Below are 18003 nucleotides of genomic sequence, written 5' to 3' on the forward strand. Positions count from 1 at the left end.
ACCTCAAATAAACTCCAGGCCTTTTATCTGCTTAATTGATCACGGATTTGCCCACACCTGCCTATGAAATAGCCTTTAGCTACCCATACACTACGTTGATTTCCCGTCGATATACAGCAGATTCCATCTGCTGTGAAATCGATAATGCAAATGTTGACCGATCGATTTCCTGGTGGACAGGTAATGTATTACTGCTGGCCGGGGGAGCACACAGGGTGGCGAGCAGGCGGCAGCTCCACAGGTTGTGAATCAATTTCAAGCTGAAATCGATTCAAAATCTGTGTGCAGTAATGAGCAGCCAATAGATCCCTCTGTGATCAGAGAGGGATCCATCTGTTGGTCGATCTGGTGCCAATTGACCAGTGTGGCAGCCTTTTGAGTCGATTGTCCAATTACTTTTGAGCCCTTGAAATGAGATTTTATTAAAAAAAATGCTTTTGTTGCCTCGTATTTTTAAACAATCGTTGTGTTCACTCCTCTGAATTTGAAAGTCTGCACTTCAATAATGTTGCTGAAGTCTCCACCTTATTCGCTCTGGTTGGAGTGGATAATGTGTTGTTGTGTTTCACCCAGTATTGGGTATTTCACCCAGCCACTGTTAAACTATTGTGTGGTTTCGTGCATTTCAAGCTATACCAGTTTCAGTCAGCAGTATGTGGCCCAAAAATTGAGGTGCATTATAGCTTCTCCCTCTATTCCACTGCTGGTGGGCAAAGGAACCCTTCAGGCAAACCCTCTGGCTCTTACAGAGGACAATAACCGTAATAAGGGTTTATGGTACTACGCAAATCAGATACGCAACCCTGCTTCATCTCTCGCGTTTATAAGGGTCTCCTGAGACACCTGGATATGGCATACTAGTACAGAAGGATCTTGAAATGTTTGATGAACAGATAAATGAGAAAAGGAATGCCAGGTTTTTTACTAACTGGCAAACTGCTGTGGACACGTAACTTGGACAAGGAGTTAGAACAAATACAATTCTAAATTGCATAAAAGGGGAGATAAAAACACAAAAGGCTAGTATACTACTGCTTTTATATAAATCACAAATCTGGAATGCAGTTTCAAGCATCACATCAGAAAAAGGAGTTTAAAACAAGTACAAAAATATTCAACTAAACTAATCGTAAGTATGGAAGGTCTCACCAAGAAAAATTAGACAAAGTGAACTTTTTTAGATTGGGTAACACAACGTGGATTAACATGTATAAACCATGGAAAGGGAAAAGGACATACATTTATAAACTTGGCAAATAAGGTCATTGAGAGATCCGCCACTTAGACTGGACTTTTTAAAATGTGCCGTTCAAGTGCTTTTAAAGAATCACAAAGAAACTGGTGAAGCTGAAATCGTTATACGCAGTGGTCTGCAAAGGGAACTTAGTGCGGCAGATGAAAGACACCTCATGATTCCCTCCCTTTGAAATCAGAAACGGTTCAACAGAGTTATCAGCTCCAAATTGGCAGAAACCTGTCTTGAGAAACTAAGCCAGAAGAGGTCTTCATGGAAGAATTGTGGCCAAAAGCCATACCTCCGATGTGGAAATAAGACTAAGTGACTAAAAGACTCATAAGAACCAGGGTGCAAAAAATGGCAGCAGGTGCTCTGGACTTAAAGGGAACCTGAAATGAGAAGATATGAAGGCTGACATTTTTTTTTCCTTTTAAACAATACAAGTTGCCTGGCAGTTTATCTGTAAATGGAGGTGGGACTTTGGTCAGGATTAAAGGTGTCCTTACTACATGAAGAGATTAAGTCAGCCTACATGGACAGAGGATTTGTGGTTGGTTCTCCAAAATGTTTGGAACAACCTATCTGCCAATACCTTCAAAAACCATGTCTATGTGTACTTAGAAGAATGGATGCAGGTTGAAGGCAAAGAGTGGTCACAGCAAATAACGATTTGATTTAAGCCTCATCTACACAGTACAATTTTCCGTCAGATCGGATCTATAAGACGGATCTATTCGATAATTTCCAATCGGTCCAATCGGATTGTGTTAGATTTTGCAATAGATTTAGGGTACTTATCAAAGCAAAATCTATCGCAAAATTGATCTGAAACAATTTGGAAGTCTACAGACGATGCAATTTCCTATTAGGTCAATCTAATAGATCCGTCTATCTGATGGAAAATTGTACCATGTAGATGAGGCTTTAGATTTCTCTTTTGTTCGATCACATTGCATTGTTAATATGATAATAATAAAGAAAAAAAATAACTACTAAAGGTGTGTACACACGCACTACATCCGGCAACGACGGGTCTGTCAGACCCTCCCGCTGGGCGGACGTTCAGCCGACAGTAGTGCGTGTGTACGCGCTGTCGACGGACTGATAAGGCTGTTTCTGAACAATCCGCTCCGCTACTGTTGGCTGAAAGTCCGCCCAGTGGGAGGGTCTGACAGACCTGTCGTTGGAGGCCGTAGTGCGTGTGTACGCACCTTACCACTTCTGTTTATCAAAGCTTGTAGATGGGAGCTGCTGAGCACTATATTCTCTTAATGTACTGTTCCCATCGCTGCTGTAAAATAATAATAAAAAAGTTTAGCATTTTTGAGCAATTTCATAATTTATAGTTGCCTAAAGTTTGAAATGGAAAGAATTGTAGTAGTGTTACAAAATGGCTTCTATGTATAACACTATGCCTTGTTTAACCCTTTCCAACCCATTGTCAAACTTTGTCCAACTGTGGATAGTTTGACTACTTTCGCACCAAAAATCCCAAAACGCCAACACGTTTTGCAATTTTCACTATGTTGGTCTCAATTGAATTGAAAAAAAGCCACAGAACTACGATTGCCATTTTAGAAAATCGGGAATGCATTCAGTATGAATGAATTCCCACGATTCCAGTTGTAACTTTACTGTACTTGCGTATGGAAAATCACAAGCCCTTTTAAAAACGGAACGTAGACGGCGTAAAAGGGCCCTCTGACAAGGAGCAAGATGGCTGCCGCTGGAGGTGGTGTTGTCTGATATATCTGACATAGTGTTAGCCCCTTTAGATCAATGTCACACTAAGGCTCAACACACACCATAAAATCTTGATCGTTCAATCTTACCACTTTCATGTAGTGTAAGAGCTTAACCAATCAATCATTCAAGGTATTTTCAATCTGTTGGCCCTTATACTACATAGATTTGGTAAATTTGTACAACCAAGATTGTATGGTGTGTGTTGAGCTTAACTCCGATACTTTCATCACCGCCGATCCCATGCTGCGCCACATAATATAAATGTTATGTGGGCTCCCTGATGTCTGCGTTACCAGTGGATCTGGTCCCCCACAGTGTTGTAATAAATATTTGTTCGTTGCTATGGGCAACAACACTACACCTTTGTTTGGCACCATATCACAGAACATGTGATAACTTGACACTCGTCACAGCTTCCGCAAAGGAGATAGAACTGGTTAAATGTCTTCAAAGTTTAAGGAGTTTTTTTCCAGTAAAACAGATCTACAGATGTGCTTATCAGCAATCTTCGTTACATGTTCGTCACCTCAGCGAAGCAATCAATCTGTAGAAAGTCATCTTAAGTGTTTCATGCTCTTGGTCCATTCCTTCTGAATAGACCAGGCCTTCTCTTACGAACATCTATGCTACGTGGCGCTAAGATAGCACCTAGCCTGTATACAGCATACATATAAATGACAGGAAGTTACAAGAAGTTAGGAAGTGAATAGGAGTAGAAAGTAACTAGAAGAAACTGGAGGTGGGCTCTGGAGCCCATGTCGGCCATTTTATAGGCTATTTAAAAGGGCCATGCAATAACCGACACTTTGCTCTACATTGGCACTAATGGCCACGTCATTACACAAAATCGTCGCACGTGCATTAAGGGGCAGAGCCACAGCGAGCAATACATGCCCCCTGCTAATGGACGCATCACCTTCTGTCACTAGTGCAAGGAGGTAGAGAACCACCAGCACCCCCTGCAACAGCACAGGCAGATCACCCCCACCTCCCAGCATACACAAGTAAATAGAGAAAGTGACATTTCACTGTAACCTTCTGTCTGCTATATTTGTCTTCCATCTGACTGAAGTCTCTATAGATCTTCAAAATACATATCCCTATGAAAACTATTTTCGTAGTCTCATCTGAGCTGCTAGTATAAGAGTAATTAAGGACTAGACTGCACCGAGAGTAAATCTAGTTACTTGTATCAAACAAAGTGAAAGAGATAACAGGAGCCAACTGTTCACCCAGCCTATGCCAAAATCCTTTGATGCTGATGCCAAAAAATGAAGGAGCGATGTAGCTGGATATTGGCTGGCGCTGTAATATGCTTACAGAAATGTTCTGTGTGTCAGATGTGATTCTGTCTGGAACTGGTGATGCAGCATTGCTGTATTACTTCCAAGTCTGGTCTGGGTTCTGGGATGATTACATGCAATCGAAAATCACCCTCTCTTTACTGCCCCCTTTCAGAAGGTACGTTTGAGCAATGTAGGTATTTGATTTAATATTTAGCAAGATAAATAATAATAGTTCGTGAGAACAATTCAGTTCAATTTCTTGTGTATACACATTCATTTACAATTGGTAGACCAGTGTTCTCCCCAGAATTTTATTTCTAGCCGGGTGGGGTGAGATAAGAGAATGCAGGGTTGGCGCTTCTCTGCTTACGCCAGAGGAGGAGGTGAGCAGATAACAGCCGGGTGGTCACCAAAAATAGCAGGGTGGAGCACCCACCTAAAAGAGCCTGAGGAGAACACTGAGTAGATTGATACTTTTCTTTTAAAGTTAGTTTGAATAAAACTACTATAATTGAAAAAAACAAATCACACGATTTTAAAGAACCTTTGTAATTGTTTATTATCCTTTCAAGATAACTATTGTTCTCAGCATTACCAAATGATTATTAATTACCGTATATGTTAAATTGCTTGGTTAATTTTATTGGTTCTATGCTTTCTTCCATTCTGTACAAACAGTAAGTGAAAACGTACTATCAACATTATTTCTAGTATTTTGTTACTTGCTGGTGGCTTAAAAAGAACCTGTAATGAGAAAAAGTGCCCCTGGGGGTACTTGCCTCTGGAGGGGGAAGCCTCTGGATCCGATTGAGGCTTCCTGCATTCTCCGCTGTTGCACGGCGGTCTCTCTAGACCGCTCCCAACGGTGGCCATGTAAATATTTTCCTTCCCCGGCTCCAGCGCAGGCGCAGTAGCAGCTCTTGGCTAGGATCAGTCGGAACTAGCTGATTCCAGTCGGGCCCGCTCTACTGCGCAGGTGCAATATATGTTCACCAAACATATATATGTATATATATATTTATTCCCTTGTTGATGTGATCTACTTCGTTTCCTGCCCGTCTCCTCATTTGGAAAGTTGTTTCAAACATGTTCCACTTTTTTTTAAACTCGGAAACAAATGTTTTGGCTGAGGCTAGACTTTATTATAAACGTTGCAACGTTTTTGTACCTAGTGTACTATTTTCTGCTTCATTTGCTAATTCTTACAGTGCACAGTGCCAAATTCACTGGCCACTCAATATATTGTCTGCTGCTGGAGATGATAAAAGAAACTAAAGACGCTTATTGCTGGCTGAGGGCCACATAAAAGTTCCTAGGGCCCTTTTTACACATGCCATGGTTTGATCTGATTTTTGGATTGTTCCCGATTTGCTGTTTGCATAGGCACCATGATTAACATCATAATCGCAGTGCCTTTTAATATTTCGTGCGATTCGCGGTTCCCATTTACACCAACACAGTGCATTCTGCCGTTTTCCTATGTTGGTGTTCAGGTCAAGTCAATGGGCGGGAGCACAGGAAAAATCGCATGCCCATTGTGGTGCTAGATTTTCTTGCGTTCTACCAACTTAAAATATTTTTACTGTGCTTTTTTTTTTCTTTCTACCCTCCGTCAGAAATAGCTATTGCGCCATGAGACACCGATTATAATGCAGAATAATCACCTCATAAAACAAGCGCCAAGTGTAGCGTGCAGCACGGTGGCGTAGTGGTTAGCACTCTCGCCTTGCAGCGCTGGGTCCCCAAGTCGAATCCCAGCTAAGCCAACATCTGCAAGGAGTTTGGTTCGGTTTCCTCCCTCATCCCAAAAACACCCAGATAAGTTAATTGGCTTCCCCTAAAATTGCACCTTGACTAAAATGGACATATGAATATGGTAGAGATTAGATTGTGAGCCTCCTCTAAGGGACAGTAGGTGACAAGACTATATACCGTATATTCCGACATATAAGACGACCCCCCCCCACTTTTCCAGTTAAAATAGAGTTTGGGATATACTCGCCGTATAAGACTACCCCTCTTCCAACGCACACCAAATTAAAATAATAAAAAAAAACATCATATACTGGTGCTATGTATGAACAGATACTGGTGCTGTACTGTATGTGGTACCCAGTATATAACAGTATATAGTCAACTGACTGGTTGGATTGGTCAACTCTCCCTCTCCCTAAGCGGATTGGTCAGCTCTCACTGTCTCCCTGTTGATCAGAGCGGTATGGAAGAATAGATTGCGCTGTCCCCTTAAAACGCCTCTTTCACCCGTCTGGCCCACCCTTGTATCTTATTTACCTCCTTCTCTGCCTCTCAGATCTCGCACATGTGCGCCTGCGCCGCTTCACCACATTCCTCAGCAGCCAGATCTGAGAGTCGGTAACAGGACAAGCCGTATCACCCAGCAGCAATCTATATAGCTGTGGAAGGTGAGGTGTTTTTAATTTCCTTTTCTCCCATTTAGTTGACTCTTGGGTTTTTGGATTAGTTCCCACTAGACTGCTGATAAAAACTAGCTTTGCATGGTTAGAGTAGGACTCACTAGATCGGGGACACTTTGGTGCAGTTGGTGAGCTTAAGCGCGTTAAAGCACAACAAAGAGCCCCTGTCACTGTTTTCCTTTTGTGTGCTGCAGCCCCTCTGTATGTTATATATATTTCTTGTGGGGATTGGGGTCTCCACTGCTGCGTGCATGATTTGCAAAATAATTGCATTAAAAGTTGGTTTGTGCTGCTCACCCCTTGATATTAGATTATATATATATATATATATATATATATATATATATATATATATATATATATATATATATATATAGTATTTTTTGGACTATAAGACTCACTGCATCTTATAGTCTGCATCTTATAGTCCAAATGCAGAGAGTCCCTGACCTGTGAATGCCTGCCAATATGAACCTACAACCTACCGCAATGCCAAGGACTCCCTGTACTGTGCCCATGCAAAGGACAACACAGGGACAAACTGAGGACACTGGGACACAAAGCGTCATAGAGGAGTACACAAGGAGGATACAAGGGGGCAGAGGAGGACACAGGGAGACACAAGAGGGCATAATCCACAAGATGCCCCTTCACCATGGATGCACCAGGTTTAGTATATATTTTTTCCCCTTGTTTTTGTCCTCTAAACTTAGGTGCGTATTATAGTTAGGAGCGTCTTATAGTCCGAAAAATACGATATGTATATTCTGTAAAGTGCTGCGGAAGATGTTGGCACTATATAAATAATAATAATAGATGAAATTGTGATCATGATTTTAGGGCCCCTTTCCACTATCAGCATTTTGCGATCCAATTCCGATCACTTTCGCAAAACATTAGGTACTTAGTTAAATAATGGAAACTGCGGGGATGTTTTCATTAGTGTGCTGTGTTCGCACCACGATTTTTCCAGATCGCAATGGGCTGCCTGTTTTGTGTTTTCGTGCGTCTGTGCTCTTATTATACATTGTATAGCAGCACATGAAAATTGTATAGCAATTTTTATATTCATGTTTTCCGTGATTGGGCAATTTAAAAATATTTTGTCCCTTTTTTTCTTTTTTTTTTTACTCCAGTCTCAAATGCACAGCAACTGCGCCATACACTTGACGAGTCATGGTGGAATCGCAGTAGCGAAAAATAGAAACGTGATCTTGTTTCTTAGTGGGAAAGGGACGTTATGCGCCTTCAGCGAGGATTCCCATTTATATTGAGGGCTCGTTTCCACTATTGCGTTGCGAAATCGCTGCAGCAAAATTCGCATGCAGATGCGAATTTTGCATGCACGTGCATGCAAATTTTCGTGCAAATTCGCATAAAAATTCGCATGGATGACGATGTATGCGAATTTAACCATGGCAATGCCGGTGTGCTTTTTTCGCATACCAAAACAGCATGCGAATTTCCTATTAAATACATTAGCGGCGATTCGCATGCATTCCACTCGCAGGCGAATTCTGCGGCTCTCTTGTGCGTTTTTCCACCGCTGAAAAAAACGCACCTCAACAACGCTACAGTGGAAACAGGCCCATTCACTTGCATTACATGTGCGAATCTGCATGCGTTGGACGCATGCGGATTCGCGATAGTGGAAACGAGTCCTTATGGAAAACGTGTCCGTAGGTGGAAAAACATTCGCCACTTTTTTTTTGCATTAAAGTGTCTCTGCTCATTGGTTTCCATGGGTTGTCCATTGTAATGTGATTTCCCATTGCGGTAAACCGCATGCGAAGTAGTAAAGTGTGAACCCTGCCTTACACACCTGATATGTTTAGCGCACCTTAGAAAATATGGCAAAAATATGGCATTGTATACAGTAGGCAAATATTTCTGCTAGTTAGTTATAATTGCTCCCGCGCGTATACTCTTATTGGAACAATAGGAGCATCTTTTATTAATTCCCCACAAATAGATGGATAGAAGTTCTATGCTATATTGCAGCTTGGGGACAAGAAAAAAAACTTTTCCCCTCATGATAGAAATGGAGTGCCAGTTGTCCCCGAGGCCCCAAGGACTTTACAAAGCAATTTGTTGCTTATGATGGCAGTAAAATACTGAAGGGAGCCCAGTCTACAGTGTGAGTCAAAGAATCCAAACACATTTCACATTTTAATTATTGTAATTGATCAAAGGATGTTCGCTGCAAAATTGAATTTGAAAAAATTAGGGCTGACATTGATTTGGCAAGTGTTTACATTTCAGCTGGCAGACGCACAAAGGAAATGCTGCCTTTTTTTCCACTGTCTCACTTGGATGCTCTTTGTTGTTCTGAACATATCCCTGCCGTGACTGAAATCACTTCTGATTGGCTGATGCATGTTGTGATGGGGAATTCTGGTTTTTATAGTTCCATAAAAGAAATAGAGAAAAACTGAATGCGCACTGCTTATGCTTGATAACCGTTATATAGCCCTGAAATACAGAATACTTGGAACATTATGGAAGCATACAGTTGAAAAAGTCGTAAGCTAGTTTAGGCGCGATGTTAAATACCGATATTACTAGCAATTTCGGTAAATAATTGAAGCGCAACGTTAAATAACAAAATCGTTAACAAAAACCGGTAAGTAACAATTTAATTGCTGTATTACATTATCTGTAAATTTACCGATAATGTTGAACCTAACTATAACCTCTACCTACTCTCACACAGAACCCTCCCCTGGTGGTGCCTAACCCTAAGATCCCCCTGGTGGTGCCTAACCCTAACACCCCCTGATCCCTGCTACCAATAATATAATACTTTTAATTGCAGCCGCCCGCTAAATCGCGTAACGGCTTTCTATATTACGATAAATAACAATTATGCCCACATATATCAATAAATAACAATTGTGCCCATTTTTTGGCTTTAACTGCTCCTTTATGGAGAACTGTTGGGACATTGTATAAGGGTCCTTTTACATGGGTACAGTATGATTAGCAGGCGGCACAAAGAGCTAGCGCATCGTACCGCACCATTACACACACTTAAGTATATGCGGCAGACTGCGTTGACAAGAAAATTGGACACAGCCAAACTTTATAAAATTACACCCTTCAGTCACATGTATAATGCTGGACAAAAAGTACGTCATCTGAATATATGCGCACTGCACACGCACCAAAATTTAAAAAATTGCTCCTTACTGTTGACTTTTGAATTGCTTGCCGTAACTCACTGCAGCTTCTGCATCAGCTGGAGCACTTCCATCAAATTGCAGGAAGTGTGTCATGTTTCATTGGCTTTAACCACTTGCCGACGGCACGCTTATACCGTGCGTCGGCAAAGTGGCAGCTGCAGGACCAGCGACGCAGTACTGCGTCGCCAGCTGCAGGCTGATTAATCAGGAAGCAGCCGCTCGCGCGAGCGGCTGCTTCCTGTCAATTCACGTCGGGGGGCTCCGTGAATAGCCTGCGGGCCGCCGATGGCGGCTCGCAGGCTAAATGTAAACACAAGCGGAAATAATCCGCTTTATTTACATTGTACGCCGCTGCTGCGCAGCAGCGCCGTAAGGCAGATCGGCGATCCCCGGCCAATCAGCGGATAGACGGATAGCGTCCTGTGCAGCCCGGATCACCGGGGGGAGAGGTAGGAGAGGGAGCGATCAGACCCCCCCTGCACATCATCCCCATAGGGGGGAAAAAAGGGGGGCGATCTGATCGCTCTGCGTGCACCCTGATCTGTGCTGGGGGCTGCAGAGCCCACCCAGCACAGATCACAACAAACAGCGCTGGTCCTTAAGGGGGGGTAAAGGGTGGGTCCTCAAGTGGTTAATGGCCATTGCGACGAGGTGAGGTGGGAAAGGCCAGCGCAATGCAGTAAGTGTAAAAGGGCCCAAAGGGTTTAGAAAGGGCCAAAAAATCCTCCACTGAAAGTATTGTGAAGTACAGTATTGCTTTCTTATGCAATTATACTGAAATTCTAAGAAAGGTAAGTTGGGTGTCTACTGTACTGCTGTTGAATCCAGTGAGGAGATGGAGCAGGCTGTACTGCAGTTGCAAACCAGGGCTGTGGTGTCAGAGCAATTGCTGGTACCTGGAGTTGGATGATTTTTTAACCAAATCCATAGCCTTTGTAAAAATAAGACTAAGGAGTTGGGGTCGAGGAGTCTGAGTTGCAGCAATTTTGAGTATCCGGAGTTCGAATCGGTGATTTCATAAACTGAGGAGTCAGATGATTTTTGTACGTACTCCACAGCCCTGTTGAAAACACATTTGTCCACATTTGATACAGTGCATAGATACTGTATCTATTCGCTTATCCTGATTCCTTTTAGAATTTTGGGTTTACTTGGACTTTAAAATAAAGAAAATTCATATCGCCACTAGTTTTCTAAAAAATAATATTAAAAAAAGTTCAGATTGGCATTCATATGCCATTCAGTAGTGTAACTGTGACATCAGCTGACATTAAAACCATGCATACATTAGTTCTATCTTATGTAAATCTGAAATGTTTCATTGTATTTTTTCACATTAGGAAATCCTCAAGAATGAGCTTCAACGACAGGAAGTCAGTTCTAAGGTGCAGGAGCTGTTGCAGCAGGAAGCCCGTCTGCAGAGCACAGAAGAAAAAGGACTTCTCACTGAGCCAATGAAAACGCAGGTTAAAGGTCATGCCTCCGCTTCAACTTATGGCAAAGTAACCTCCTCTGAAGAGCCAACTAGTACTGCTAATACGTTTGAACCCGGATCCTGGAACCCGCAGAAAAAATAGCTTAACATCACAAATGGACAATGGCTTTATATAAATATTTTTTGTGGAAAAATGCAACAGAAAGCTTTATTGATTCATCACTTGCTATTGCTGGTTTTTGGTGCTTTTTAGTATACGTTTGAATTTTTTTTTTGTTTGTGTTGTGTAGGCATTTCTATAACTAAAAATAGATTTTCTAGCTAAGCATATCCAGCAACTTACCTGGACAATAATAGTAGTAGCCTAACAATGCAGACAGCACCATAAAATATACACCATACCACATTTTACTGTATAAGACCTAAGGAATAAAATTGCTTATTTTTATAATTTCATTTATAAATGATTTAGTCATTGCTTGCTCATTGTAAATAGTTACCTTACTCCGATTTACATGTATCATAAAGAAAAGAAGTTTCGGAGTGGTATTATGGGATTCCCTGGCCACATGGTCAACCACGTCATATATAGAGAGGCTAGATAATGTTGTGTGCTGGGCATACACGGCATGCTGGGCAGGCTTATCAATCGAGCCTGATGGCTCGATTGATAATATCCGACAGGTCCAATGACCTGCCGGATAGATTCCCCGCTCGATCGGGGATGAGCGGATATCAATCCGCACAGACGAGCATGGACGTGGCGGGGGTTGATCCGGCGGCTAATCGGCCGCCGGATTGACCCGTGTATGCCCAGCATTAAAGGTCCACTATTATGAAACAATTGTCCCAGAATAAAACAGGGCTGTGGAGTGGGTACAAAAATCGTCCGACTCCAACTCAGTTTATGAAACCTCTGACTCCAGGTACCCAAAATTGCTTTGACTCTGACTCCTTCTTACTCTAATTCTTACCAGGTCTTTGGATTTGGTACAAAAATCATCCCACTCCGACTCCTCAGTTTATGAAACCACCGACTGACTCCACAGCCCTGGAATAAAATGCACTATAAATTACTTTTTTCCTATATTCCTGTCACTTCCAGTGGGTAGTAGAAATGTCACAGATTTTGGACTAATCCATCTCCTCACGGGGGATTCTCAGAAGATCCTTTATTTCAAAAGCACTCCCTGGATGGCAGTGGCATATATTACCTGCCAGAATAGTCTGCACAGGAGGAGAATGGCTTTCCAGCACCGTTGTAAAGGTCCTTACTTGGGAGTGCTTTTGTAAGGAATAAAGAAAATACTGAAAATCTCCCATGAGGAGATGGATTATTCCCAAACCTGTCAGATTTTTCTTTCTACTGTGATAGCAACATAGGAAAAAAGAAATAAATAGTGCATATTACTCTGGGACAAATGTACAACTAGTATTTTTACATTTTACAAATTTCATGATAGTTGTCTTTAAAGTATGTAAGCGATAACAGCACCAACCTACTTGAAGTAGCTTTATTCCAGCATAGAATCATACTAGTGATTACAAAGGAAGTCCCAGGACACCCAGAGTGAATCGGGGTGGTGGTACCACACAGCTAAATGCTGTTTTTTTCATTTGGATGCCGCTTAGTTACAGCAAGGACAGTATAACCGGCGCTGCGGCAAAACTGAGCTTTAAATGTCAACTGACATTACCAAACACCATCCCCTTGGTGGCTCCTATCCATTCATTACCTCAGAATTAGGTGTGCTGGGAACGGATCTACAGCAGTTCGAGAGGGCTGTAACCAGGCAAATGTACACATCAGTAATATTACCATTGAACTAACAATAGCGAATATATTTTTGCTGGCCAGCTATTGTTAGTTCAAGCATCATTACTGATGTTATATTAATGGAAATTAAGACTTTAATAGTTTTTTTTTTCATCATTGTTTTCATAAAAAGGTATATGCCCTTTACAGGCAGTCTCTGAGTAACGAAATCATCTGGATGGATTAAAATATATACTTTACTCCCTATTTTATTCTGCAGGTGTCTGCTTCTGTAATGTGGTAAAGATTTCAGTGATTGTTCCTTAAGGGTGACGGTTAACTCACCCTTGAGGCCGCCTCCATGCACTGCCCTCACCAGGCATTTTTGCAGAAGTTTGGGGGAGGTGGTCAAGCAGCTGGATCCCTGCAGGGTCTGGCTGGGCTGTCGCCCCCCGTGTGGCCAGGTGTCCCCCCCCCTTGTCAGCAGCAATCAATCACCTTCCAAGCTCCAGCGACGAGCCACAGCGGATTCCTCCTCTCCAGCCAGCATCTCAGCTCCTACTGCCGCTTAGTTCCGGGTCGCGGCTTGATGACGTCATCAAGCCGGGACCTGGTGCTGACATCAGAAGGAGCAGAGATGCCGGCAAGAGCGGTGGGGGGCGCCGATCGTCGCGGGACCGGCAGGGAGTGGAGTGGATCCTCTTCTTTCCCCCCTACCGCCGCAGCTGTCAAACTGATCACTACGATCCGACGGCGATCGTAGTGATCAGCAGCCATACGCAATGGCTGCTGATCACTGAGGGTAGATGCCAGCGTCATATGACAGCTTAATCTCCTCTCTCCAGTGCGCAGGATCACGTCGGGATGGTTCGTTAGTGCGGACGTTGAATCAACGTCTGGTCAGAACAGTAGCACCACCTGCTGGACGTTGATTCAACGTACCTGGTCCCCAAAATGTAATGCTCGGTACACATTGGGCTCTATTCATAAAACTTCTGAGTCGGAAAAAATCCTGGAGGTAAAATACCGCAGCGGTATTTTACACTTCTGGGTGGTCATTCATAGAAATCTTGCCAGCTGCGATAGCAGAGCGGAGATCTCCCGCTGAAAGCTGGCGGTAAGCTGTCGGAAGACATGCGGAAACACTTCAGCCGGCAGAGTCCCTCCGTGCGCTGCTCTCTCTGGGAGGTCTGTCCCATTCACTTGTATGTAATCCGCAAAATCAGAGGAAGCGGTATTTCCCGTCCACATACCGCTTCCTCTAAACTTTATGAATGGCCATTTTGTTACTTTTTTCTAGATAAATCTAGAAAAACACTGGAGAAGGCGGAAATTTCTCGCTCTGCTGGGGGATCGTAGATTTTCATGCGGGAACAGCTTTTATGAATGCCCACTTTGCTAAATGGTCGGAAAAATCCGCTGTTTTGAGCGGAAAACTTGCGGTAAGGTTTTATGAATAGAGCCCATTGAGATTTTTTGGTAGATTTACTGTCAGATCAATTATTTCCAACATGTCCGATCTGATTTCCAATCATTTTCTGATCGATTTCCAAATATTTTCCATTCACTTCTATCAGAAATTAGATTGAACATGTTGTAAATAATCAATCTGACAGTAAATATGCCAGAAAATCTCATAGTGTGTACCTAGTATTACAGGGAGTGCAGAATTATTAGGCAAATGAGTATTTTGATCACATCATCCTCTTTATGCATGTCGTCTTAAGGTGGGTACTCACGTCAGATAAGTCATTGGAAAATGAAAGATCACAGACCAATTTTACCCCCTTTCATGTAGTATGAGAGCCATATTCTACACAGTCTATTCTATGGAGCTGAACTCCCCATCAGACAGAAATCTTTGCAATATGCTGCACACAAAGATGCTGTACACATGCAACAGATCAGTATCTGCAAAAGACCAATCCCTGCAAAAGATCCATTCCTGCAAAATGCGTTCATAGTCCATGACATCTGCAGATCCTCATACACACCTTGTTGAATGGACATTCATCTGCAGATCAGACAATTATCTGCCGATCTGAAGATCCAACCTGGTGGATCTGATCCACAGATAATTGTCCGTGAAACAAGGTGTGTATGAGATCTGCAGATATCATAGACTATGAATGCATTTTGCAGGAACGGATCTTTTGCAGATACTGATCTGTTGCATGTGTACAGCATCTTTGTGTGCAGCATCTTGCAAAGATTTTTATCTGATGGGGAGTTAAGCTCCATAGAATAGACTGTGTAGAGTATGGCTCTCATTCTACATGAAAGGGGGTAAAATTGGTCTGTGATCTTCGATTTTCCAAAGACTTATCTGATGTGTGTACCTACCCTTACTCCAAGCTGTATAGGCTCGAAAGCCTACTACCAATTAAGCATATTAGGTGATGTGCATCTCTGTAATGAGAAGGGGTGTGGTCTAATGACATCACTCTATATCAGGTGTGCATAATTATTAGGCAACTTCCTTTTCTTTGGCAAAATGGGTCAAAAGAAGGACTTGACAGGCTCAGAAAAGTAAAAAAATAGTGAGATATCTTGCAGAGGGATGCAGCTCTCTTAAAATTGCAAAGCTTCTGAAGCGTGACCATCGAACAATCAAGCGTTTCATTCAAAATAGTCAACAGGGTCGCAAGAAGCGTGTGGAAAAACCAAGGCGCAAAATAACTGCCCATGAACTGAGAAAAGTCAAGCGTGCAGCTGCCAAGATGCCACTTGCCACCAGTTTGGCCATATTTCAGAGCTGCAACATCACTGGAGTGCCCAAAAGCACAAGGTGTGCAATACTCAGAGACATGGCCAAGGTAAGAAAGGCTGAAAGACGACCACCACTGAACAAGACACACAAGCTGAAACATCAAGACTGGGCCAAGAAATATCTCAAGAATGATTTTTCTAAGGTTTTATGGACTGGTGAAATGAGAGTGAGTCTTGATGGGCCCGTGGCTGGATTGGTAAAGGGCAGAGAGCTCCAGTCCGACTCAGACGCCAGCAAGGTGGAGGTGGAGTACTGGTTTGGGCTGGTATCATCAAAGATGAGCTTGTGGGGCCTTTTCGGGTTGAGGATGGAGTCAAGCTCAACTCCCAGTCCTACTGCCAGTTTCTGGAAGACACCTTCTTCAAGCAGTGGTACAGGAAGAAGTCTGCATCCTTCAAGAAAAACATTATTTTCATGCAGGACAATGCTCCATCACACACGTCCAAGTACTCCACAGCGTGGCTGGCAAGAAAGGGTATAAAAGAAGAAAAACTAATGACATGGCCTCCTTGTTCACCTGATCTGAACCCCATTGAGAACCTGTGGTCCATCATAAAATGTGAGATTTACAAGGAGGGAAAACAGTACACCTCTCTGAACAGTGTCTGGGAGGCTGTGGTTGCTGCTGCACGCAATGTTGATGGTGAACAGATCAAAACACTGACAGAATCCATGGATGGCAGGCTTTTGAGTGTCCTTGCAAAGAAAGGTGGCTATATTGGTCACTGATTTGTTTTTGAATGTCAGAAATGTAGATTTGTGAATGTTGAGATGTTATATTGGTTTCACTGGTAAAAATAAATAATTGAAATGGGTATATTTGTTTTTTGTTAAGTTGCCTAATAATTATGCACAATAATAGTCACCTGCACACACAGATATCCCCCTAAAATAGCTAAAACTAAAAACTACTTTCAAAAATATTCAGCTTTGATATTGATGAGTTTTTGGGGTTCATTGAGAACATGGTTGTTCAATAATAAAATTATTCCTCAAAAATACAAGTTGCCTAATAATTCTGCACTCCCTGTAGAGTATGTTCATGCATATACTGTAGATATGCAAGGACATCAGACATTGCATATAAACAGTTGTCATTCACATTACTGCACTGTACTTTCTCATTCATTTTAACCAGGGATGGTCAGTAAAATGCAAAAAATTCAGAGTTGATACATGTTTATGCAAATTCACGTAGCTTAAAAACAAACGTCAGCATTTTCAATCCTATTTGTATAATTATGCATCAGCCTTGAATTATTTGCAGCTCATTGACCATCCCTAGTTATAACTGAACGTGGCCAAAGCTAATGAGTGCGCCCCAAGTCTCGTACACATTCATCTGATCTCTTAGGCTACATTTATAGTGTTGCGTTGCAGGAGAACGGCAGCTTTGTAATGTGGCTTGTCGCACTGCAATGTAACACCTACGCAATGTTCACAGTGCAGAGAGTGCGCTGCAGTATAAAGCAGCATCATAACGCACTGCATGCAGTGTTACTGCAAAATGCGCACGTTCACAGTTACAGTGAAGCATGCTTTTTATTGCCTGTATACTTCACTGTACACAACGCAGTGTGCAGATGACGTGAGGCGTAGCTTTCCCGATCCGTTCCTCCTGTGACAGGGAACATGTCCACTGTGAACATGGCCTTACACAATTTATTTTTTTCACATACAGCAATAAGTGTTGCTCCTATTAAAAAAAAAAAAAAAAAAGCTCCTATTTTTCAAAAGTGCAATTTCAGCTCACCAAAGAATGTAGTATTTTTTTGTTTTTTTTAATAAACTAATCTCTTATGGCTTTTTCACTGAGGTGGAGCACAAATCATAGACATAGAAGTCAGGTAATAAAAGAGCAGGAAGTATTAGGAGATATCCTATATGGAGCCCAAGCATCAACAAAAGCCAGATTTTACATTCGGAGCCTCAGAATGGGCTCTATTTACAACTTGACTTCTCATAAATGACATATCACATAAGTGATAAAAATAACCTTTCAGCACATTTACAAGCAAAATAATCACTCAAAGTAAGTTGCTTCTGATTAACTTAATTTCAATATTACGTTTACCTTAATTATATTACCACATTTTGCAGACTGTAAGACACTCCTGACCATAAAACATAACTAGGTTTAGAGGACAAAAACCAGG

At 42.2% G+C, this 18003-nt stretch overlaps 1 protein-coding gene across 1 annotated transcript in view; it reads left to right on the forward strand.

Moving 5' to 3' along the window:
* The window catches only part of NDUFAF2 (NADH:ubiquinone oxidoreductase complex assembly factor 2), a 121440-nt gene extending 109663 nt beyond the window's left edge, over positions 1–11777 (forward strand). The window contains exon 4 of the mRNA XM_068249606.1: positions 11227–11777. Within this exon, the coding sequence (XP_068105707.1) occupies positions 11227–11463 (237 nt within the window). The 3' untranslated portion in view covers positions 11464–11777. The remainder of the gene's footprint in view (positions 1–11226) is intronic.
* Positions 11778–18003: the final 6226 nt, after the last annotated feature.

This window comes from Hyperolius riggenbachi, chromosome 1, assembly GCF_040937935.1.
Source record: "Hyperolius riggenbachi isolate aHypRig1 chromosome 1, aHypRig1.pri, whole genome shotgun sequence".
Lineage (NCBI taxonomy): Eukaryota > Metazoa > Chordata > Amphibia > Anura > Hyperoliidae > Hyperolius > Hyperolius riggenbachi.